The following is a 26,044-nucleotide window of genomic DNA, read 5'->3' on the forward strand; positions in this document are numbered from 1 at the left end:
AAAACCGTTGCAGTGATAGGAGATCAACAACACTGTAGTTACCCCACGATGCGAACCTAAATGACAGAGTGAAAACAAGGAAGTCTGTACAGAGTAAAAATATACCAAAACATCCTGAAGCTGCTTTCATCTGTGAAAGTAGAACTGCAATAAATGTGGCAAAGAAATTAACTTTCTGTCCTGAATACAAAAGCGTAAGGTTTTTGACAAATCCAACACAACATCACTGAGTACCACTCTTCATATTTTTAAGCATGGCGGTGGCTGCGTCGTGTTATGGGTATGCTTGTCGTCGGCCAGGACTAGGGAGTGTTTTAGGATAAAAAGAAACAGAATAGCACTAAGCACAGGCAAAATCCTCTCTCTCTCCCTCCTTCCTCTCTCCCTCTTCTCCTAAGCCACAGGACAACTCCTCTCTCTCTCCCTCTACTCCTTCCTTTCTCCCTCTTCTCCTAAGCCACAGGACAACTCCTCTCTCTCTCCCTCTACTCCTTCCTCTCTCCCTCTCCCTCTTCCCCTAAGCCACAGGGAAACTCCTCTCTCCCTCTCCCTCTTCTCCTAAGCCACAGGGAAACTCCTCTCTCTCTCCCTCTACTCCTTCCTCTCTCCCTCTTCTCCTAAGCCACAGGGAAACTCCTCTCTCTCTCCCTCTACTCCTTCCTCTCTCCCTCTCCCTCTTCTCCTAAGCCACAGGGAAACTCCTCTCTCTCTCTCCCTCTACTCCTTCCTCTCTCCCTCTTCTCCTAAGCCACAGGGAAACTCCTCTCTCTCTCTCCCTCTACTCCTTCCTCTCTCCCTCTCCCTCTTCTCCTAAGCCACAGGGAAACTCCTCTCTCTCTCCCTCTACTCCTTCCTCTCTCCCTCTTCTCCTAAGCCACAGGACAACTCCTCTCTCTCTCCCTCTACTCCTTCCTCTCTCCCTCTTCTCCTAAGCCACAGGGAAACTCCTCTCTCTCTCCCTCTACTCCTTCCTCTCTCCCTCTTCTCCTAAGCCACAGGGAAACTCCTCTCTCTCTCCCTCTACTCCTTCCTCTCTCCCTCTTCTCCTAAGCCACAGGGAAACTCCTCTCTCCCTCTCCCTCTTCTCCTAAGCCACAGGGAAACTCCTCTCTCTCTCCCTCTACTCCTTCCTTTCTCCCTCTTCTCCTAAGCCACAGGGAAACTCCTCTCTCTCTCCCTCTACTCCTTCCACTCTCCCTCTTCTCCTAAGCCACAGGGAAACTCCTCTCTCTCTCCCTCTACTCCTTCCTCTCTCCCTCTTCTCCTAAGCCACAGGACAACTCCTCTCTCTCTCCCTCTACTCCTTCCTCTCTCCCTCTTCTCCTAAGCCACAGGACAACTCCTCTCTCTCTCCCTCTACTCCTTCCTCTCTCCCTCTTCTCCTAAGCCACAGGGAAACTCCTCTCTCTCTCCCTCTACTCCTTCCTCTCTCCCTCTTCTCCTAAGCCACAGGGAAACTCCTCTCTCTCTCCCTCTACTCCTTCCTCTCTCCCTCTTCTCCTAAGCCACAGGGAAACTCCTCTCTCCCTCTCCCTCTTCTCCTAAGCCACAGGGAAACTCCTCTCTCTCTCCCTCTACTCCTTCCTCTCTCCCTCTTCTCCTAAGCCACAGGGAAACTCCTCTCTCTCTCCCTCTACTCCTTCCTCTCTCCCTCTCCCTCTTCTCCTAAGCCACAGGGAAACTCCTCTCTCTCTCCCTCTACTCCTTCCTCTCTCCCTCTTCTCCTAAGCCACAGGGAAACTCCTCTCTCTCTCCCTCTCTACTCCTTCCACTCTCCCTCTTCTCCTAAGCCACAGGGAAACTCCTCTCTCTCTCCCTCTACTCCTTCCTCTCTCCCTCTTCTCCTAAGCCACAGGGAAACTCCTCGAGGAAAACCTGGTTCAGTCTGCTTTCCACCAGACACTGGGAGATTAACTCACCTTTCAGCAGGACAATAACCTAAAACACAAGGCCAAATATACACTGGAGTTGCTTGTCAAATCGAATTGTATTGGTCACATACACATATTTAGCAGATGTTATTGCGTGTGTAGTGAAATGCTTGTGTTTCTAGCTCCGACAGTGAGTGTTCCTGAGCGGCCTCTCTCAGTTCAATTCAAGGGGATTTATTGTCACGGGAAACACATGTTAACGTTGCCAAAACAAGGGTTGTAGATAATATACAAAAGTGAAATAAACAATAAAAAATGAACAGTTAACATTACATTCACAGAAGTGTCTCTGTCTCTGTCTCTGTCTCTCTCTGTCTCTCTCTGTCTCTGTCTCTGTCTCTGTCTCTGTCTCTCTCTGTCTCTCTCTGTCTCTCTCTGTCTCTCTCTGTCTCTCTCTGTCTCTCTCTGTCTCTCTCTGTCTCTGTCTCTGTCTCTCTCTGTCTCTCTCTGTCTCTCTCTGTCTCTCTCTCTCTGTCTCTCTCTCTCTCTCTGTCTCTCTCTGTCTTTCTGTCTGTCTCTGTCTCTCTCTGTCTCTGTCTCTCTCTGTCTCTGTCTCTCTCTGTCTCTGAGCATTTCCAGGTTAACCCAGTTGTTAGGTTATGGTGGTGGAGAGGGTCACTCCACAGTCCACACAACAAAGCCTTTACCACACACACACACACACACACACACACACACACACACACACACACACACACACACACACACACACACACACACACACACACACACACACACACACACACACACACACACACACACACACACACACACACACACACACACACACACACACACACACACACACACACACACACACACACACACAGCTCTTGTGTTGTCACCACTTTCTCTTCACTGTTTCCAGCTGAGAGGCTGATCAATCAAGTGTAGGATCTCAAGGCGATTGTCGATATCCTGATCAATTGACAGAGTGTTTTCTATAGGAAGCATTTATTCTCATCTCAACATCCAGTATTGATTAGATGGATTGTTTTCAGCGTCGCTTAGACACGAAGCAGTCACTTATCAGACCTGTTTTACATCGGCTTCAATCCTGTTTCGTCCTGTCATATTTATTTATTTATTTATTGTTTATTTCACCTTTATTTAACCGGGTAGGCCAGTTGAGAACAAGTTCTCATTTACAACTGAGACCTGGTCAAGATAAAGCAAAGCAGTTTGACACAAACAACAACAGAGTTACACATAAACAACAACACAGAGTTACACATAAACAACAACACAGAGTTACACATAAACAACAACACAGAGTTACACATAAACAACAACACAGAGTTACACATAAACAACAACACAGAGTTACACATAAACAACAACACAGAGTTACACATAAACAACAACACAGAGTTACACATAAACAACAACACAGAGTTACACGTAAACAACAACACAGAGTTACACATAAACAACAACACAGAGTTACACATAAACAACAACACATAGTTACACATAAACAACAACACATAGTTACACATAAACAACAACACAGAGTTACACATAAACAACAACACAGAGTTACACATAAACAACAACACAGAGTTACACATAAACAACAACACAGAGTTACACATAAACAACAACACAGAGTTACACATAAACAACAACACAGAGTTACACGTAAACAACAACACAGAGTTACACATAAACAACAACACAGTTACACAAACAACAACACAGAGTTACACATCAACAACAACACAGAGTTACACATAAACAACAACACAGAGTTACACATAAACAACAACACAGTTACACACAAACAACAACACAGAGTTACACATAAACAACAACACAGAGTTACACATAAACAACAACACAGAGTTACACATAAACAACAACACAGTTACACACAAACAACAACACAGAGTTACACATAAACAACAACACAGAGTTACACATAAACAACAACACAGAGTTACACATAAACAACAACACAGTTACACACAAACAACAACACAGAGTTACACATAAACAACAACACAGAGTTACACATAAACAACAACACAGAGTTACACATAAACAACAACACAGAGTTACACATAAACAACAACACAGAGTTACACATAAACAACAACACAGAGTTACACGTAAACAACAACGCAGACTTACACATAAACAACAACACAGAGTTACACATAAACAACAACACAGAGTTACACATAAACAACAACACAGAGTTACACATAAACAACAACACAGAGTTACACATAAACAACAACACAGAGTTACACATAAACAACAACACAGAGTTACACATAAACAACAACACAGAGTTACACATAAACAACAACACAGAGTTACACGTAAACAACAACACAGAGTTACACATAAACAACAACACAGTTACACAAACAACAACACAGAGTTACACATCAACAACAACACAGAGTTACACATAAACAACAACACAGAGTTACACATAAACAACAACACAGTTACACACAAACAACAACACAGAGTTACACATAAACAACAACACAGAGTTACACATAAACAACAACACAGAGTTACACATAAACAACAACACAGTTACACACAAACAACAACACAGAGTTACACATAAACAACAACACAGAGTTACACATAAACAACAACACAGAGTTACACACAAACAACAACACAGAGTTACACATAAACAACAACACAGAGTTACACATAAACAACAACACAGAGTTACACATAAACAACAACACAGAGTTACACATAAACAACAACACAGAGTTACACATAAACAACAACACAGAGTTACACATAAACAACAACACAGAGTTACACATAAACAACAACACAGAGTTACACATAAACAACAACACAGTTACACACAAACAACAACACAGAGTTACACGTAAACAACAACGCAGACTTACACATAAACAACAACGCAGAGTTACACATAAACAACAACACAGAGTTACACATAAACAACAACACAGAGTTACACATAAACAACAACACAGAGTTACACATAAACAACAACACAGAGTTACACACAAACAACAACACAGAGTTACACATAAACAACAACACAGAGTTACACATAAACAACAACACAGAGTTACACATAAACAACAACACAGTTACACACAAACAACAACACAGAGTTACACATAAACAACAACACAGAGTTACACATAAACAACAACACAGAGTTACACATAAACAACAACACAGAGTTACACATAAACAACAACACAGAGTTACACATAAACAACAACACAGAGTTACACATAAACAACAACACAGAGTTACACACAAACAACAACACAGAGTTACACACAAACAACAACACAGAGTTACACATAAACAACAACACAGAGTTACACATAAACAACAACACAGAGTTACACATAAACAACAACACAGAGTTACACACAAACAACAACACAGAGTTACACACAAACAACAACACAGAGTTACACATAAACAACACCACAGAGTTACACATAAACAACAACACAGAGTTACACATAAACAACAACACAGAGTTACACACAAACAACAACACAGAGTTACACGTAAACAACAACACAGAGTTACACATCAACAACACCACAGAGTTACACATCAACAACACCACAGAGTTACACATCAACAACAACACAGAGTTACACATAAACAACAACACAGAGTTACACATAAACAACAACACAGAGTTACACATAAACAACAACACAGAGTTACACATGGAATAAACAAACATACAGTCAATAATACAATAAAATAAGTCTATATACAATGTGAGCAAATGAGGTGAGATAAGGGAGGTAAGGCAATAAATAGACCCCATAGTGGTGAAATAATTACAATTATAGGAATTAAACACTGGAGTGATAGATGTACAGGAGATGAATGTAGAGATACTGGAGTGATAGATGTAGAGATACTGGGGTGATATAGGTACATGAGATGAATGTAGAGATACTGGGGTGATAGATGTACAGGAGATGAATGTAGAGATACTGGGGTGATAGATGTACAGGAGATGAATGTAGAGATACTGGGGTGATAGATGTACAGGAGATGAATGTAGAGATACTGGGGTGATAGATGTACAGGAGATGAATGTAGAGATACTGGGGTGATAGATGTACAGGAGATGAATGTAGAGATACTGGGGTGATAGATGTACAGGAGATGAATGTAGAGATACTGGGGTGATAGATGTACAGGAGATGAATGTAGAGATACTGGGGTTATAGATGTACAGGAGATTAAAGTAGAGATACTGGGGTGAATGATGTACAGGAGATGAATGTAGAGATACTGGGGTGAATGATGTACAGGAGATGAATGTAGAGATACTGGGGTGATAGATGTACAGGAGATGAATGTAGAGATACTGGGGTGATAGATGTACAGGAGATGAATGTAGAGATACTGGGGTGCAAAGGAACAAGGTAAATACAGTATAAACTGGGTGGTTCCAGCCCTGAATGCTGATTGGCTGAAAGGCGTGGTATATCAGACCGTTTACCACGGGTATGACAAAACATGTATTTTTACTTCTCTAATTACATTGGTAACCAGGTTATAATAGCAATAAGGCAGAGGTTTGTGATATATGGCCAATATACCGCGGCTAAGGGCTTTATCCAGGCACTCGGCGTTGCATCGTGCCTAAGAACAGCCCTTAGCCGTGGTATATTGACCATATACCACACCTCCTCAGGCCTTATTGCTTAAATATATTGGTCACTGAGTTAAACGGAAAACTTTAAATGGCAAATGTAGGTAAGAGATTGTTTGAAAAATATATATTTTTAGTTGATTAAAAACTAATCTTGTTGATGATGTTTTCCTCCTCAGTTTGGAGCCGTACCAGTGTCCCTGTCCGCAGCCCACCCACCCCAGGCTGGCTTCCCCTCCGCAGCCCACCCACCCCAGGCTGGCTTCCCCTCCGCCTTCCCGTCCCTCCCTCCCCCCCCTCCTCCTCCCCCCCTCCCAGGCTGCGGCCCACCTCCCCCACAAGGAGTGCCTCCCCCGTTCGGTTGTCCTCCTCCCCCTCCTCCTCCCCCGGGGTTCTGTGGGCTGGGCTCTCCTACCCACAACACCTTGCCTTTCGGACTCCGGCCCAAGAAGGAGTTCAAGCTCGAGACTTCCATGAAGCGACTCAACTGGTCCAAGGTGAGTCACTCACTCTCACTCGCTCGCTCACTCACTCACTCACTCACTCACTCACTCACTCACATACACATTCACTCACTCACTCACTCACATACACATTCACTCACACTCACTCACTCACATACACATTCACTCACATATTCACTCACTCACTCACATACACACTCACTCACACTTACTCACTCACATATTGACTCACTCACTCACATACACACTCACTCACATTCACTCACTCACATACTCACATACTCACTCACTCACTCACTCACATACACACTCACTCACTCACATACACACTCACTCACTCACATACACTCTCACTCACATACACATTCACTCACTCACTCACATACACACTCACTCACATACTCACTCACAGACTCTCACTCACTCTCTCACTCACTCTCTCACTCACTCACATACACATACACTCACTCACTCACATATTCACTCACACACTCACTCACATACACACTCACTCACATACTCACATACTGACTCACTCACTCAGTCACTCACATACACACTCACTCACATTCACTCACTCACATACTCAATCACTCACATACTCACTCACTCACATACTCACATACTCACTCACTCACTCACATACTCACTCACTCACTCACCCACTCACTCACATACACACTCACTCACATACACATTCACTCACACTCACTCACTCACATATTCACTCACTCACATACACACTCACTCACACTTACTCACATACTCACATACTGACTCAGTCACTCACATACACACTCACTCACATTCATTCACTCACATACTCACATACTCACTCACTCACTCACATACTCACTCACTCACATACTCACTCACTCACTCACTCACTCACTCACTCACATACACACTCACACACTCACACACTCACTCACTCACTCACTCACATACACATTCACTCACTCACATACACACTCACTCACATACTCACTCACATACTCTCACTCACTCTCTCACTCACTCTCTCACTCACTCACATATTCACTCACTCATTCACTCACATACACACTCATTCACATACTCACATACTGACTCACTCACTCAGTCACTCACATACACACTCACTCACATACTCAATCACTCACATACTCACATACTCACTCACATACTCACATACTCACTCACTCACTCACATACTCACTCACTCACTCACTCACTCACTCACTCACTCACTCACTCACTCACTCACTCACATACACACTCATTCACTCACTCACTCACTCACTCACTCACTCACATACACATTCACTCACACTCACTCACTCACATATTCCCTCACTCACTCACATACACACTCACTCACATACTCACATACTGACTCAGTCACTCACATACACACTCACTCACATTCATTCACTCACATACTCAATCACTCCCATACTCACTCACTCACTCACTCACTCACTCACATACTCACTCACTCACATACAAACTCACTCACTCACTCACTCACTCACTCACTCACATACACATTCACTCACTCACATACACACTCACTCACATACTCACTCACTCACTCACATACACACTCACTCACTCACTCACATACACACTCACTCACTCACATACACACTCACTCACATACTCACTCACTCACACCCACTCACTCACTCACTCACTCACTCACACCCACTCACTCACTCACTCACTCACTCACTCACTCACTCACTCACTCACTCACTCACTCACTCACTCACTCACTCACATACTTACACACACACACACCTGGTCCATTACCCTAGCCCCCCCCCCCCCCCCCCCCCTCACACACTGCCTGGCCTTCTGTTACTAACAGATATTGCTAAACTTGGTGTGTGTCTGAAAACACAGCATGTGGCTGTGAACAAGGCTTGTTTTGAGGTGTGTGTGTGTGTATGTATGTGTGTGTGTGTGTGTGTGTGTGTGTGAGAGAAGTGCTACTCAAGAGGCCCGCCTGCTGATCACACTAGAAAGTCTCTGCTGAGTTTTAGAGGCATCGTCTCTAAACTTTAAAATCCTATCAGTGTAGAGGGTTTTTGGGGGGGATAGATTCATGCCTATTAAACGTGTGTGTGTGTGTGTGTCGTCCTGTACAGCTGTACACCAACACAAGGGGTCTCCTCTGTGTCTTGTTGAAACCTGTTACAAGCTGATCACAACACAAAATGCATGCGTCACCTAATCACACCCTATTCACTGTGTAGTGCACTATTTTACCAAGGTTCAAAAAGTAGTCCTCTGCCCATTTTAATATATATATATATATAGGTAGTTGGGTGCCGGTTGGGACGTATCCTTACGCCAGCGCTTCCTCCCTCATCAGATCCGACATCTGGTCCGGCTTGTTAAACAGCTGCATGAACCTTTATCAAAAACAGGAAGTGAGATGATAAAATATTAATTGTAATAGCGTGAAGTAATATCATCGAGACGAAACAACATCTGGTCTCTGTGCTCAGCCAAGTCCGTCTGAGGCTTCTGGTCCTATCAGAGAGGAGAGGGAAGTCCATCTGAGGCTTCTGGTCCTATCAGAGAGGAGAGGGAGGAGCCCGGGGTTTTAAATAGCTGTTGGCACGGAAACGCTAGCCCTGGAAACATCTGTACTGTTGCTTGTTGTTGCCATTTATAAATATATATATATATATATTTAAAAATATAAGTTATAAATGTCAGAGAAGAAAGTTGGACTTTAACAAAACAAGTTACTTTTAAGCATGCCGTCTCAGCTTTTCCCTCTAGATCAGTGACCCACCTTCAAGTAGCTGTAATATAATGGTGTTAGTCAGCTAATATATAGATTAACTGTTTCCTAACTCACCCATGGTGTTATTGTTAAACCATCTGATATATAGATTAAATGTTTCCTAACTCACCCATGGTGTTACTGTTAAACCAGCTGATATATAGATTAAATGTTTCCTAAACCTGGAACCTAACTCACCCATGGTGTTACTGTTAAACCAGCTGATATATAGATTAAATGTTTCCTAACTCACCCATGGTGTTACTGTTAAACTAGCTAATATATAGATTAAATGTTTCCTAAACCTGGAGTCTAACTCACCCATGGTGTTACTGTTAAACCAGCTGATATATAGATTAAATGTTTCCTAACTCACCCATGGTGTTACTGTTAAACCAGCTGATATATAGATTAAATGTTTCCTAACTCACCCATGGTGTTACTGTTAAACCAGCTGATATATAGATTAAATGTTTCCTAACTCACCCATGGTGTTACTGTTAAACCAGCTAATATATAGATTAAATGTTTCCTAAACCTGGAGTCTAACTCACCCATGGTGTTAGTGTTAAACCAGCTAATATATAGATTAAATGTTTCCTAAACCTGGAGTCTAACTCACCCATGGTGTTACTGTTAAACTAGCTAATATATAGATTATATGTTTCCTAAACCTGGAGTCTAACTCACCCATGGTGTTACTGTTAGACCAGCTAATATAGATTAAATGTTTCCTAACTCACCCATGGTGTTACTGTTAAACCAGCTGGTATATAGATTAAATGTTTCCTAACTCACCCATGGTGTTACTGTTAAACCAGCTAATATATAGATTAAATGTTTCCTAAACCTGGAGTCTAACTCACCCATGGTGTTACTGTTAAACCAGCTAATATATATAGTAAATGTTTCCTAAACCTGGAGCCTAACTCACCCATGGTGTTACTGTTAAACCAGCTAATATATAGATTAAATGTTTCCTAACTCACCCATGGTGTTACTGTTAAACCAGCTGATATATAGATTAAATGTTTCCTAAACCTGGAGTCTAACTCACCCATGGTGTTACTGTTAAACCAGCTAATATATATAGTAAATGTTTCCTAAACCTGGAGCCTAACTCACCCATGGTGTTACTGTTAAACCAGCTAATATATAGATTAAATGTTTCCTAAACCTGGAGTCTACCTCACCCATGGTGTTACTGTTAAACCAGCTGGTATATAGATTAAATGTTTCCTAACTCACCCATGGTGTTACTGTTAAACCAGCTGATATATAGATTAAATGTTTCCTAACTCACCCGTGGTGTTACTGTTAAACCAGCTGGTATATAGATTAAATGTTTCCTAAACCTGGAGTCTAACTCACCCATGGTGTTACTGTTAAACCAGCTGATATATAGATTAAATGTTTCCTAACTCACCCATGGTGTTACTGTTAAACCAGCTAATATATAGATTAAATGTTTCCTAAACCTGGAGTCTAACTCACCCATGGTGTTACTGTTAAACCAGCTGATATATAGATTAAATGTTTCCTAACTCACCCATGGTGTTACTGTTAAACCAGCTAATATATAGATTAAATGTTTCCTAAACCTGGAGTCTAACTCACCCATGGTGTTAGTGTTAAACCAGCTGATATATAGATTAAATGTTTCCTAACTCACCCATGGTGTTACTGTTAAACCAGCTAATATATAGATTAAATGTTTCCTAAACCTGGAGTCTAACTCACCCATGGTGTTAGTGTTAAACCAGCTGATATATAGATGAAATGTTTCCTAACTCACCCATGGTGTTACTGTTAAACCAGCTAATATATAGATTAAATGTTTCCTAAACCTGGAGTCTAACTCACCCATGGTGTTAGTGTTAAACCAGCTGATATATAGATTAACTGTTTCCTAACTCACCCATGGTGTTACTGTTAAACCAGCTGATATATAGATTAAATGTTTCCTAAACCTGGAGTCTAACTCACCCATGGTGTTACTGTTAAACCAGCTGGTATAGATTAAATGTTTCCTAAACCTGGAGTCTAACTCACCCATGGTGTTACTGTTAAACCAGCTGGTATAGATTAAATGTTTCCTAACTCACCCATGGTGTTACTGTTAAACCAGCTGATATATAGATTAAATGTTTCCTAAACCTGGAGTCTTACTCACCCATGGTGTTACTGTTAAACCAGCTGGTATAGATTAAATGTTTCCTAACTCACCCATGGTGTTACTGTTAAACCAGCTGGTATAGATTAAATGTTTCCTAAACCTGGAGTCTTACTCACCCATGGTGTTACTGTTAAACCAGCTGGTATAGATTAAATGTTTCCTAACTCACCCATGGTGTTACTGTTAAACCAGCTGGTATAGATTAAATGTTTCCTAAACCTGGAGTCTTACTCACCCATGGTGTTACTGTTATACCAGCTGATATAGATTAAATGTTTCCTAAACCTGGAGTCTAACTCACCCATGGTGTTACTGTTAAACCAGCTGGTATAGATTAAATGTTTCCTAACTCACCCATGGTGTTACTGTTAAACCAGCTGGTATAGATTAAATGTTTCCTAACTCACCCATGGTGTTACTGTTAAACCAGCTGGTATAGATTAAATGTTTCCTAAACCTGGAGTCTAACTCACCCATGGTGTTACTGTTAAACCAGCTGGTATAGATTAAATGTTTCCTAACTCACCCATGGTGTTACTGTTAAACCAGCTGATATATAGATTAAATGTTTCCTAAACCTGGAGTCTTACTCACCCGTGGTGTTACTGTTATACCAGCTGATATAGATTACATGTTTCCTAACTCACCCGTGGTGACAGACCCAGCGTTGGTTCTCCCGGGGATCCAGCCATCGATCCCTGCTGTTCCTCAAGGGATTCATCTCAACAGGTACACTGTGCTCAGTGTCTGTTGTCCAGCTAGACGGGACGGAGGCTGCAGGGTGGGGCTGTGCTCAGTGTCTGTAGTCCTGCTAGACGGGACGGAGGCTGCAGGGTGGGGGTGCTCAGTGTCTGTTGTCCTGCTAGACGGGACGGAGGCTGCAGTGTGGGGGTGTGCTTGCCTGTGGGTGGGTGGGTGTGTAGGTAGAGTGTGTGTGTGTGTTTTGCTTGTGGGTGGGTGGGTGGGTGTGTGTGTGTGTGTGTGTTTTGCGTGCGTGTGTTTGCCTGCCTGCCGGTGGGTGGGTTAGTAGCGTGTGTGTGTGTGTGCTTGCCTGTGTGTGTGTGTGTGCTTGCCTGCCTGTGGGTGGGTAGGTAGGTAGGTAGTGTGTGTATGTTGAGGTGTTTGTGTGTGTGTGTTTGCCTGCCTGCCTGTGGGTGTGTAGGTAGTGTGTGTATGTTGGGGTGTGTGTGTGTGTGTTTTGCGTGTGTGTGTGTGTGTGTGTGCTTGCATGTGGGTGTGTTTTGTGTGTGTGTGGGGGTGTGTGTGTGTCTGTGTGTGTGTGGGTGTGTAGGTAGTGTGTGTATGTTGGTGTGTGTGGGTGTGTGTGTGTGTGTGGGTCTGTTTGCTATAATAGTCGGAAGCTGCCGTTTCCATCAACCCCTCAACCTTTACCTGTCCTCTCAGTCTGCAGAGCCTCAGGAAGTGGATCACTCCTCTCCTACTGCGGCCAGCAGTCTCTCTTTCTCAAGTCTGAATCAGTACTTACTAACTCACCACGGGAGCATACCGGCGTTACGCTTTGGTAGTGAACAGTTATCCTTATCATGTCTTAAGACTGAACTTAAACTCGACTTCTAACCAAGGACCAGCTAGAACAGTCCTGGTAAACCACCAGCCACTATCTCTTTCAGGACCAGCTAGAACAGTCCTGGTAAACCGCTATCTCTTTCAGGACCAGTTAGAACAGTCCTGGTAAACCACCAGCCACTATCTCTTTCAGGACCAGTTAGAACAGTCCTGGTAAACCACTATCTCTTTCAGGACCAGCTAGAACAGTCCTGGTAAACCACCAGCCACTATCTCTTTCAGGACCAGCTAGAACAGTCCTGGTAAACCACTATCTCTTTCAGGACCAGCTAGAACAGTCCTGGTAAACCACCATCCACTATCTCTTTGAGGACCAGCTAGGACAGTCCTGGTAAACCACTATCTCTTTCAGGACCAGCTAGAACAGTCCTGGTAAACCGCTATCTCTTTCAGGACCAGCTAGAACAGTCCTGGTAAACCACCAGCCGCTATCTCTTTCAGGACCAGCTAGAACAGTCCTGGTAAACCACCGGCCGCTATCTCTTTGAGGACCAGCTAGAACAGTCCTGGTAAACCACCAGCCACTATCTCTTTCAGGACCAGCTAGAACAGTCCTGGTAAACCACTATCTCTTTCAGGACCAGCTAGAACAGTCCTGGTAAACCACCGGCCGCTATCTCTTTCAGGACCAGCTAGAACAGTCCTGGTAAACCACTATCTCTTTCAGGACCAGCTAGACCAGTCCTGGTAAACCACTATCTCTTTCAGGACCAGCTAGAACAGTCCTGGTAAACCACTATCTCTTTCAGGACCAGCTAGAACAGTCCTGGTAAACCGCTATCTCTTTCAGGACCAGCTAGAACAGTCCTGGTAAACCACCAGCCGCTATCTCTTTCAGGACCAGCTAGAACAGTCCTGGTAAACCGCTATCTCTTTCAGGACCAGCTAGAACAGTCCTGGTAAACCACTATCTCTTTCAGGACCAGCTAGAACAGTCCTGGTAAACCACTATCTCTTTCAGGACCAGCTAGAACAGTCCTGGTAAACCACTATCTCTTTCAGGACCAGCTAGAACAGTCCTGGTAAACCGCTATCTCTTTCAGGACCAGCTAGAACAGTCCTGGTAAACCACCAGCCGATATCTCTTTCAGGACCAGCTAGAACAGTCCTGGTAAACCACTATCTCTTTCAGGAACAGCTAGAACAGTCCTGGTAAACCACCAGCCGCTATCTCTTTCAGGACCAGCTAGAACAGTCCTGGTAAACCGCTATCTCTTTCAGGACCAGCTAGAACAGTCCTGGTAAACCACTATCTCTTTGAGGACCAGCTAGAACAGTCCTGGTAAACCACTGGCAGCTATCTCTTTCAGGACCAGCTAGAACAGTCCTGGTAAACCACTATCTCTTTCAGGACCAGCTAGAACAGTCCTGGTAAACCGCTATCTCTTTCAGGACCAGTTAGAACAGTCCTGGTAAACCACTATCTCTTTCAGGACCAGCTAGAACAGTCCTGGTAAACCGCTATCTCTTTCAGGACCAGCTAGAACAGTCCTGGTAAACCACCAGCCGCTATCTCTTTCAGGACCAGCTAGAACAGTCCTGGTAAACCACTATCTCTTTCAGGACCAGCTAGAACAGTCCTGGTAAACCACCAGCCGCTATCTCTTTGAGGACCAGCTAGAACAGTCCTGGTAAACCACTGGCAGCTATCTCTTTCAGGACCAGCTAGAACAGTCCTGGTAAACCGCTATCTCTTTCAGGACCAGCTAGAACAGTCCTGGTAAACCACCAGCCGTTATCTCTTTCAGGACCAGCTAGAACAGTCCTGCTAAACCACTATCTCTTTCAGGACCAGATAGAACAGTCCTGGTAAACCACTATCTCTTTCAGGACCAGCTAGAACAGTCCTGGTAAACCACCAGCCGCTATCTCTTTGAGGACCAGCTAGAACAGTCCTGGTAAACCACTATCTCTTTCAGGACCAGCTAGAACAGTCCTGCTAAACCACCAGCCACTATCTCTTTCAGGACCAGCTAGAACAGTCCTGGTAAACCATCAGCCACTATCTCTTTGAGGACCAGCTAGAACAGTCCTGGTAAACCACTATCTCTTTCAGGACCAGCTAGAACAGTCCTGGTAAACCATCAGCCACTATCTCTTTAAGGACCAGCTAGAACAGTCCTGGTAAACCGCTATCTCTTTCAGGACCAGCTAGAACAGTCTTGGTAAACCGCTATCTCTTTCAGGACCAGCTAGAACAGTCCTGGTAAACCACTATCTCTATCAGGACCAGCTAGAACAGTCCTGGTAAACCACCATCCGCTATCTCTTTCAGGACCAGCTAGAACAGTCCTGGTAGCTAGAACAGTCCTCAGAGAAGTGTCAGGGAAGACGTAGGAGAGGGATGGGAGCGGCATACAGCTAGAACAGTCCTCAGAGAAGTGTCAGGGAAGACGTAGGAGAGGGATGGGAGCGGCATACAGCTAGAACAGTCCTCAGAGATATGTCAGGGAAGACGTAGGAGAGGGATGGGAGCGGCATACAGCTAGAACAGTCCTCAGAGATATGTCAGGGAAGACGTAGGAGAGGGATGGGAGCGGCATACAGCTAGAACAGTCCTCAGAGATATGTCAGGGAAGACGTAGGAGAGGGATGGGAGCGGCATACAGCTAGAACAGTCCTCAGAGAAGTGTCAGGGAAGACGTAGGAGAGGGATGGGAGCGGCATACAGCTAGAACAGTCCTCAGAGATATGTCAGGGAAGACGTAGGAGAGGGATGGGAGCGGCATACAGCTAGAACAGTCCTCAGAGATATGTCAGGGAAGACGTAGGAGAGGGATGGGAGCGGCATACAGCTAGAACAGTCCTCAGAGAAGTGTCAGGGAAGACGTAGGAGAGGGATGGGAGCGGCATACAGCTAGAACAGTCCTCAGAGAAGTGTCAGGGAAGACGTAGGAGAGGGATGGGAGCGGCATACAGCTAGAACAGTCCTCAGAGAAGTGTCAGGGAAGACGTAGGAGAGGGATGGGAGCGGCATACAGCTAGAACAGTCCTCAGAGAAGTGTCAGGGAAGACGTAGGAGAGGGATGGGAGAGGCATACAGCTAGAACAGTCCTCAGAGAAGTGTCAGGGAAGACGTAGGAGAGGGATGGGAGCGGCATACAGCTAGAACAGTCCTCAGAGAAGTGTCAGGGAAGACGTAGGAGAGGGATGGGAGAGGCATACAGCTAGAACAGTCCTCAGAGAAGTGTCAGGGAAGACGTAGGAGAGGGATGGGAGCGGCATACAGCTAGAACAGTCCTCAGAGAAGTGTCAGGGAAGACGTAAGAGAGGGATGGGAGCGGCATACAGCTAGAACAGTCCTCAGAGAAGTGTCAGGGAAGACGTAGGAGAGGGATGGGAGAGGCATACAGCTAGAACAGTCCTCAGAGAAGTGTCAGGGAAGACGTAGGAGAGGGATGGGAGAGGCATACAGCTAGAACAGTCCGCAGAGAAGTGTCAGGGAAGACGTAGGAGAGGGATGGGAGCGGCATACAGCTAGAACAGTCCTCAGAGAAGTGTCAGGGAAGACGTAGGAGAGGGATGGGAGCGGCATACAGCTAGAACAGTCCTCAGAGAAGTGTCAGGGAAGACGTAGGAGAGGGATGGGAGCGGCATACAGCTAGAACAGTCCTCAGAGAAGTGTCAGGGAAGACGTAGGAGAGGGATGGGAGCGGCATACAGCTAGAACAGTCCTCAGAGAAGTGTCAGGGAAGACGTAGGAGAGGGATGGGAGCGGCATACAGCTAGAACAGTCCTCAGAGAAGTGTCAGGGAAGACGTAGGAGAGGGATGGGAGAGGCATACAGCTAGAACAGTCCTCAGAGAAGTGTCAGGGAAGACGTAGGAGAGGGATGGGAGAGGCATACAGCTAGAACAGTCCTCAGAGAAGTGTCAGGGAAGACGTAGGAGAGGGATGGGAGCGGCATACAGCTAGAACAGTCCTCAGAGATATGTCAGGGAAGACGTAGGAGAGGGATGGGAGAGGCATACAGCTAGAACAGTCCTCAGAGATATGTCAGGGAAGACGTAGGAGAGGGATGGGAGCGGCATACAGCTAGAACAGTCCTCAGAGATATGTCAGGGAAGACGTAGGAGAGGGATGGGAGAGGCATACAGCTAGAACAGTCCTCAGAGAAGTGTCAGGGAAGACGTAGGAGAGGGATGGGAGCGGCATACAGCTATAACAGCCCTCAGAGATATGTCAGGGAAGACGTAGGAGAGGGATGGGAGCGGCATACAGCTAGAACAGTCCTCAGAGAAGTGTCAGGGAAGACGTAGGAGAGGGATGGGAGCGGCATACAGCTAGAACAGTCCCCAGAGAAGTGTCAGGGAAGACGTAGGAGAGGGATGGGAGCGGCATACAGCTAGACCAGTCCTCAGAGATATGTCAGGGAAGACGTAGGAGAGGGATGGGAGCGGCATACAGCTAGAACAGTCCTCAGAGATATGTCAGGGAAGACGTAGGAGAGGGATGGGAGCGGCATACAGCTAGAACAGTCCTCAGAGATATGTCAGGGAAGACGTAGGAGAGGGATGGGAGCGGCATACAGCTAGAACAGTCCTCAGAGATATGTCAGGGAAGACGTAGGAGAGGGATGGGAGCGGCATACAGCTAGAACAGTCCTCAGAGATATGTCAGGGAAGACGTAGGAGAGGGATGGGAGCGGCATACAGCTAGAACAGTCCTCAGAGAAGTGTCAGGGAAGACGTAGGAGAGGGATGGGAGCGGCATACAGCTAGAACAGTCCTCAGAGAAGTGTCAGGGAAGACGTAGGAGAGGGATGGGAGAGGCATACAGCTAGAACAGTCCTCAGAGAAGTGTCAGGGAAGACGTAGGAGAGGGATGGGAGAGGCATACAGCTAGAACAGTCCTCAGAGAAGTGTCAGGGAAGACGTAGGAGAGGGATGGGAGCGGCATACAGCTAGAACAGTCCTCAGAGAAGTGTCAGGGAAGACGTAGGAGAGGGATGGGAGCGGCATACAGCTAGAACAGTCCTCAGAGAAGTGTCAGGGAAGACGTAGGAGAGGGATGGGAGAGGCATACAGCTAGAACAGTCCTCAGAGAAGTGTCAGGGAAGACGTAGGAGAGGGATGGGAGAGGCATACAGCTAGAACAGTCCTCAGAGAAGTGTCAGGGAAGACGTAGGAGAGGGATGGGAGCGGCATACAGCTAGAACAGTCCTCAGAGATATGTCAGGGAAGACGTAGGAGAGGGATGGGAGCGGCATACAGCTAGAACAGTCCTCAGAGATATGTCAGGGAAGACGTAGGAGAGGGATGGGAGAGGCATACAGCTAGAACAGTCCTCAGAGAAGTGTCAGGGAAGACGTAGGAGAGGGATGGGAGAGGCATACAGCTAGAACAGTCCTCAGAGAAGTGTCAGGGAAGACGTAGGAGAGGGATGGGAGAGGCATACAGCTAGAACAGTCCTCAGAGAAGTGTCAGGGAAGACGTAGGAGAGGGATGGGAGAGGCATACAGCTAGAACAGTCCTCAGAGAAGTGTCAGGGAAGACGTAGGAGAGGGATGGGAGCGGCATACAGCTAGAACAGTCCTCAGAGAAGTGTCAGGGAAGACGTAGGAGAGGGATGGGAGAGGCATACAGCTAGAACAGTCCTCAGAGATATGTCAGGGAAGACGTAGGAGAGGGATGGGAGCGGCATACAGCTAGAACAGTCCTCAGAGATATGTCAGGGAAGACGTAGGAGAGGGATGGGAGAGGCATACAGCTAGAACAGTCCTCAGAGATATGTCAGGGAAGACGTAGGAGAGGGATGGGAGCGGCATACAGCTAGAACAGTCCTCAGAGAAGTGTCAGGGAAGACGTAGGAGAGGGATGGGAGCGGCATACAGCTAGAACAGTCCTGGTAGCTAGAACAGTCCTCAGAGAAGTGTCAGTGAAGACGTAGGAGAGGGATGGGAGCGGCATACAGCTAGAACAGTCCTCAGAGAAGTGTCAGGGAAGACGTAGGAGAGGGATGGGAGAGGCATACAGCTAGAACAGTCCTCAGAGATATGTCAGGGAAGACGTAGGAGAGGGATGGGAGCGGCATACAGCTAGAACAGTCCTCAGAGATATGTCAGGGAAGACGTAGGAGAGGGATGGGAGAGGCATACAGCTAGAACAGTCCTCAGAGATATGTCAGGGAAGACGTAGGAGAGGGATGGGAGCGGCATACAGCTAGAACAGTCCTCAGAGAAGTGTCAGGGAAGACGTAGGAGAGGGATGGGAGCGGCATACAGCTAGAACAGTCCTGGTAGCTAGAACAGTCCTCAGAGAAGTGTCAGGGAAGACGTAGGAGAGGGATGGGAGCGGCATACAGCTAGAACAGTCCTCAGAGAAGTGTCAGGGAAGACGTAGGAGAGGGATGGGAGAGGCATACAGCTAGAACAGTCCTCAGAGATATGTCAGGGAAGACGTAGGAGAGGGATGGGAGCGGCATACAGCTAGAACAGTCCTCAGAGATATGTCAGGGAAGACGTAGGAGAGGGATGGGAGCGGCATACAGCTAGAACAGTCCTCAGAGAAGTGTCAGGGAAGACGTAGGAGAGGGATGGGAGCGGCATACAGCTAGAACAGTCCTCAGAGAAGTGTCAGGGAAGACGTAGGAGAGGGATGGGAGAGGCATACAGCTAGAACAGTCCTGGTAGCTAGAACAGTCCTCAGAGAAGTGTCAGGGAAGACGTAGGAGAGGGATGGGAGCGGCATACAGCTAGAACAGTCCTCAGAGAAGTGTCAGGGAAGACGTAGGAGAGGGATGGGAGAGGCATACAGCTAGAACAGTCCTCAGAGATATGTCAGGGAAGACGTAGGAGAGGGATGGGAGAGGCATACAGCTAGAACAGTCCTCAGAGATATGTCAGGGAAGACGTAGGAGAGGGATGGGAGCGGCATACAGCTAGAACAGTCCTGGTAGCTAGAACAGTCCTCAGAGATATGTCAGGGAAGACGTAGGAGAGGGATGGGAGAGGCATACAGCTAGAACAGTCCTCAGAGAAGTGTCAGGGAAGACGTAGGAGAGGGATGGGAGCGGCATACAGCTAGAACAGTCCTGGTAGCTAGAACAGTCCTCAGAGAAGTGTCAGGGAAGACGTAGGAGAGGGATGGGAGCGGCATACAGCTAGAACAGTCCTGGTAGCTAGAACAGTCCTCAGAGAAGTGTCAGGGAAGACGTAGGAGAGGGATGGGAGCGGCATACAGCTAGAACAGTCCTCAGAGAAGTGTCAGGGAAGACGTAGGAGAGGGATGGGAGCGGCATACAGCTAGAACAGTCCTCAGAGATATGTCAGGGAAGACGTAGGAGAGGGATGGGAGCGGCATACAGCTAGAACAGTCCTCAGAGATATGTCAGGGAAGACGTAGGAGAGGGATGGGAGAGGCATACAGCTAGAACAGTCCTCAGAGATATGTCAGGGAAGACGTAGGAGAGGGATGGGAGAGGCATACAGCTAGAACAGTCCTCAGAGAAGTGTCAGGGAAGACGTAGGAGAGGGATGGGAGAGGCATACAGCTAGAACAGTCCTCAGAGATGTGTCAGGGAAGACGTAGGAGAGGGATGGGAGAGGCATACAGCTAGAACAGTCCTCAGAGAAGTGTCAGGGAAGACGTAGGAGAGGGATGGGAGAGGCATACAGCTAGAACAGTCCTCAGAGATGTGTCAGGGAAGACGTAGGAGAGGGATGGGAGAGGCATACAGCTAGAACAGTCCTCAGAGAAGTGTCAGGGAAGACGTAGGAGAGGGATGGGAGCGGCATACAGCTAGAACAGTCCTCAGAGAAGTGTCAGGGAAGACGTAGGAGAGGGATGGGAGAGGCATACAGCTAGAACAGTCCTCAGAGAAGTGTCAGGGAAGACGTAGGAGAGGGATGGGAGAGGCATACAGCTAGAACAGTCCTCAGAGATATGTCAGGGAAGACGTAGGAGAGGGATGGGAGAGGCATACAGCTAGAACAGTCCTCAGAGATATGTCAGGGAAGACGTAGGAGAGGGATGGGAGAGGCATACAGCTAGAACAGTCCTCAGAGATATGTCAGGGAAGACGTAGGAGAGGGATGGGAGCGGCATACAGCTAGAACAGTCCTCAGAGATATGTCAGGGAAGACGTAGGAGAGGGATGGGAGCGGCATACAGCTAGAACAGTCCTGGTAGCTAGAACAGTCCTCAGAGATATGTCAGGGAAGACGTAGGAGAGGGATGGGAGCGGCATACAGCTAGAACAGTCCTCAGAGATATGTCAGGGAAGACGTAGGAGAGGGATGGGAGAGACATACAGCTAGAACAGTCCTCAGAGATATGTCAGGGAAGACGTAGGAGAGGGATGGGAGCGGCATACAGCTAGCTTATTGGCTAGTCTCTTCCTTTGATGTTTTGACACCCCCTTGACCTGGTGTGGCCCGACTCCAAGATAGGAAGAGAGGGTGTGTGTGTGTGTGTGTGTGTGTCTCTCTGTGTGTGTGTGTGTGTGTGTGTGTGTGTGTGTGTGTGTGATGGCGGGGAGTCTATCCATGGCTCTTGTAATTGTAGTGGTCCCGCGTCGTCGGTCGTATTCCCCCCGTCACGGTCTGTCCTCCTATCCGAGACCCCTCGTTACTCAGATGTGTGTTTGGTGTTGGAGGCCTTTGGTCCTTCTATCAGCTGTAGACTGAGGCGCTGCTGTGGTGGTATGCTGTGTATAGGGGGAGTGACTATGAGATTCATATGAGCTCAGTACTACTTTGTGGCTTTGTGTCCGTGTTTATGTGTTCGTATATTAACCCGCTGGTCCACCTGCCTTCTATTGGTGTGTCTGTCTGTAGATCCGCCCCCAGGAGATGTCCGAGAGCTGTTTCTGGGTGGTGGCTAACGAGGATCGCTATGACAACCCTGACCTCCTCAACAGACTGGCGCACACCTTTGGCTCATACAGACCAGGTCAGGCTAACTACTGCTGTTATTGTCTCTGTCTCTCTCTGTGTCTCTGTGTCTCTCTCTGTCTCTCTCACTCTCTGTCTCTCTTTGTCTGTCTCTCTGTGTCTCTGTGTCTCTCTCACTCTCTGTCTCTCTTTGTCTGTCTCTCTGTGTCTCTGTGTCTCTCTCACTCTCTGTCTCTCTTTGTCTGTGTCTCTGTGTCTCTCTCTGTCTCTCTCTGTCTCTGTCTCTGTCTCTCTTTGTCTGTCTCTCTGTGTCTCTGTGTCTCTCTCTGTCTCTCTCACTCTCTGTCTCTCTCTCTCTCTCTCTGTCTCTCTCTCTCTCTCTCTCTGTGTGTCTCTCTCTCTCTGTGTGTCTCTCTCTCTCTCTCTCTCTCTCTGTGTCTCTCTCTCTCTCTCTCTGTGTGTCTCTCTCTTTCTCTCTAACTATCATGATCCAGGAAGTGCCCCAGTATCATCGTGGCTCTTTAATAAGGTTAACCAACCAGACAGAAACAGCAGGAGACTTCCTCCTCCTCCTCTGTTGTTGTCTATTACTCCAGATCTCCTGATTAATTGAAGAGCTGCTCCATGTTTTACTCCTCCGGTCGTGTAGTGATGTAGTCCGCTAGCTGGCTCACCGTCTCACCGTGCCGTAGAGGACACCATTTTGAATTATTCATTCAGCCATTATCTACCTGTCACCACTCCTCCATGCAGCACAGGGACACACACGCACACGCACGCACGCACGCACGCACACACACACACACACACAGACACAGACACAGACACACACACACACACACCAGAGGAGCACCTTGTTTAGTGACAACAAGGTATTTAATACTGGAGAGAGTACAGGTATATGAACACTAGAACAGGTGATGGAGAGGTAGCTGACATTAGACCTCCTGAGGTTCTGTCTCTATCAGGGATGTTCTAGTCTAGTTACAGCCGACCTGGTGACTTCCTGAGGGTCTGTCTCTATCAGGGATGTTCTGGTCTAGTTACAGCCGACCTGGTGACCTCCTGAGGGTCTAGTCTAGTTACAGCAGGCCTGGTGACCTCCTGAGGGTCTGTCTCTATCAGGGATGTTCTGGTATAGTTACAGCAGGCCTGGTGACCTCCTGAGGTTCTGTCTCTATCAGGGATGTTCTGGTATAGTTACAGCAGGCCTGGTGACCTCCTGAGGTTCTGTCTCTATCATGGATGTTCTAGTCTAGTTACAGCCGACCTGGTGACCTCCTGAGGGTCTGTCTCTATCAGGGATGTTCTAGTCTAGTTACAGCCGACCTGGTGACCTCCTGAGGGTCTGTTTCTATCAGGGATGTTCTAGTCTAGTTACAGCCGACCTGGTGACCTCCTGAGGGTCTGTCTCTATCAGGGATGTTCTAGTCTAGTTACAGCCGACCTGGTGACCTCCTGATGTTCTGTCTCTGTTTAGGGATGTTCTGGTCTAGTTACAGCAGGTCTGGCTGTTCTAAGTGGTGTTTGTAAAACAGGTGGAGGTAGCTGACATAAGACATCAGTCAACACGCTGGCTCTATTAGGGATACACTACAGTTACAGTGAGGCTGCTCTCCCATATATATGTGCTGCTCTCCCGTATCTATGTGCTGCTCTCCCGTATCTATGCGCTGCTCTCCCGTATCTATGTGCTGCTCTCCCGTATCTATGCGCTGCTCTCCCGTGTCTATGTGCTGCTCTCCCGTGTCTATGTGCTGCTCTCCCGTATCTACGTGCTGCTCTCCCGTATCTATGCGCTGCTCTCCCATGTCTATGTGCTGCTCTCCCATGTCTATGTGCTGCTCTCCCATGTCTATGTGCTGCTCTCCCGTATCTATGTGCTGCTCTCCCGTATCTACGTGCTGCTTTCCCGTATCTATGTGATGTTCTCCCATATATATGTGCTGCTCTCCCGTATCTACGTGCTGCTCTCCCGTATATATGTGCTGCTCTCCCGTATCTATGTGCTGCTCTCCCGTATCTATGTGCTGCTCTCCCGTATCTATGTGCTGCCCTCCCGTATATATGTGCTGCTCTCCCATGTCTGTGTGATGTTCTCCCATGTCTATGTGCTGCTCTCCCATGTCTATGTGCTGCTCTCCCATGTCTATGTGCTGCTCTCCCGTATCTATGTGCTGCTCTCCCATGTCTATGTGCTGCTCTCCCGTATCTATGTGCTGCTCTCCCGTATCTATGTGCTGCTCTCCCGTATCTATGTGCTGCTCTCCCGTATCTATGTGCTGCTCTCCCATATCGAAGTGCTGCTCTCCCATCTATACGTGTAAGGAGTATAAGGTTTTAAGTAAATCACTATGGGAACTAGGGCTGTCCACGACAACAACAAAAAAATCTTGGTCGAGTGAAAGTCAATATTTTTAAACCTGTATAGACACACCTTATGTGTTAATAAAGTCAGCTCAATAAATTGAGCTTGTGTGATGTTTTTCAATTTATGGTTTGATGTAATAAGACATGCCTCAAGAGGGCTCCAGAGATCTAGATAACCAGAATATGTATTTTTTTAACTTGACCCACCTCTTCTCCTCCCGCTCCTGCTGACTGTCTCAGATTCTACCATTTCTCTCCTGGATGGTAATTGGCTACACGAGGAGTTGGCAACCTTTCTCATGTCGAATGCCAATTCATCTTATCGTTTCTACCGATCTGCGTGCCAGTTCTGGTTATTCATTTGCACGTTTTTTGTGAAACTGTTTCATGTATAACGTATTCATATCTCATTGTAATGTGGTGAATCAAACATCTATCTAGCTGAAAATGATACCAATCTAAAAGTAACTTATATTATCAACTATTTTAAAAATAGCCGACATAAAGCCAACAAATAAAAACATTGCAGTCTGCAGGCAGAAAATATCCTGATTAAAAATAAACATCCTATTAATCACATTGGCTACACACGGCCTGTCTACAACGAGCGGCGCATGGCGACGTGGTACGGCCTCTACACGCCTCTGGAGGCCCCCCAACGGCCACAATGCCTCCGTAGGGAGCCTCCGGCGACAAACCCTCCGTAGGGAGCCTCCGGCGACGAACCCTCCGTAGGGAGCCTCCGGCGACGAACCCTCCGTAGGGAGCCTCCGGCGGATCAAGCATAGATTGGCTTTTAGTCTCGGCCTCGGCAATGGATTAATTCACTGAGATAGGCGTGAATATAAATATATTTGTTTACCGCTCTGCTAAAACAATCTTGGTCGACCAACAGCTTAACGATCAAACAATCGACTAATTGGGGTCAAACCTCAATGGGAACAGCGTATAGTCATTATTATGTCGTTATTTCAGTTTGGCCTGGTTCGTCTGTTACTGTAGCCTACAGCTGTAGCCTGTGGTTTCCTGGGCTGTGATTGGACAGATCAGCCTGAGTGTTGTAGCCTGCGGTTTCCTGGGCTGTGATTGGACAGATTAGCCTGAGTGTTGTAGCCTGCGGTTTACTGGGCTGTGATTGAACAGATTAGCCTGAGTGTTTTAGCCTGCGGTTTCCTGGGCTGTGATTGGACAGATCAGCCTGAGTGTTGTAGCCTACGGTTTCCTGGGCTGTGATTGGACAGATCAGCCTGAGT

General features: G+C 46.7%; 1 protein-coding gene across 1 annotated transcript in view; it reads left to right on the forward strand.

Annotated features, from left to right (window-relative positions):
* The window catches only part of LOC129840305 (protein diaphanous homolog 3-like), a gene marked incomplete in the record, with an annotated part of 449,243 nt that extends 426,209 nt beyond the window's left edge, over positions 1–23,034 (forward strand). Inside the window, 3 exon segments of the mRNA XM_055908106.1 lie at positions 6,762–7,079; positions 22,365–22,479; positions 23,018–23,034. Coding sequence (XP_055764081.1) covers positions 6,762–7,079; positions 22,365–22,479; positions 23,018–23,034 — 450 coding nt within the window.
* Positions 23,035–26,044: the final 3,010 nt, after the last annotated feature.

This window comes from Salvelinus fontinalis, chromosome 41, assembly GCF_029448725.1.
Source record: "Salvelinus fontinalis isolate EN_2023a chromosome 41, ASM2944872v1, whole genome shotgun sequence".
In the NCBI taxonomy this organism is placed as follows: Eukaryota; Metazoa; Chordata; class Actinopteri; order Salmoniformes; family Salmonidae; genus Salvelinus; species Salvelinus fontinalis.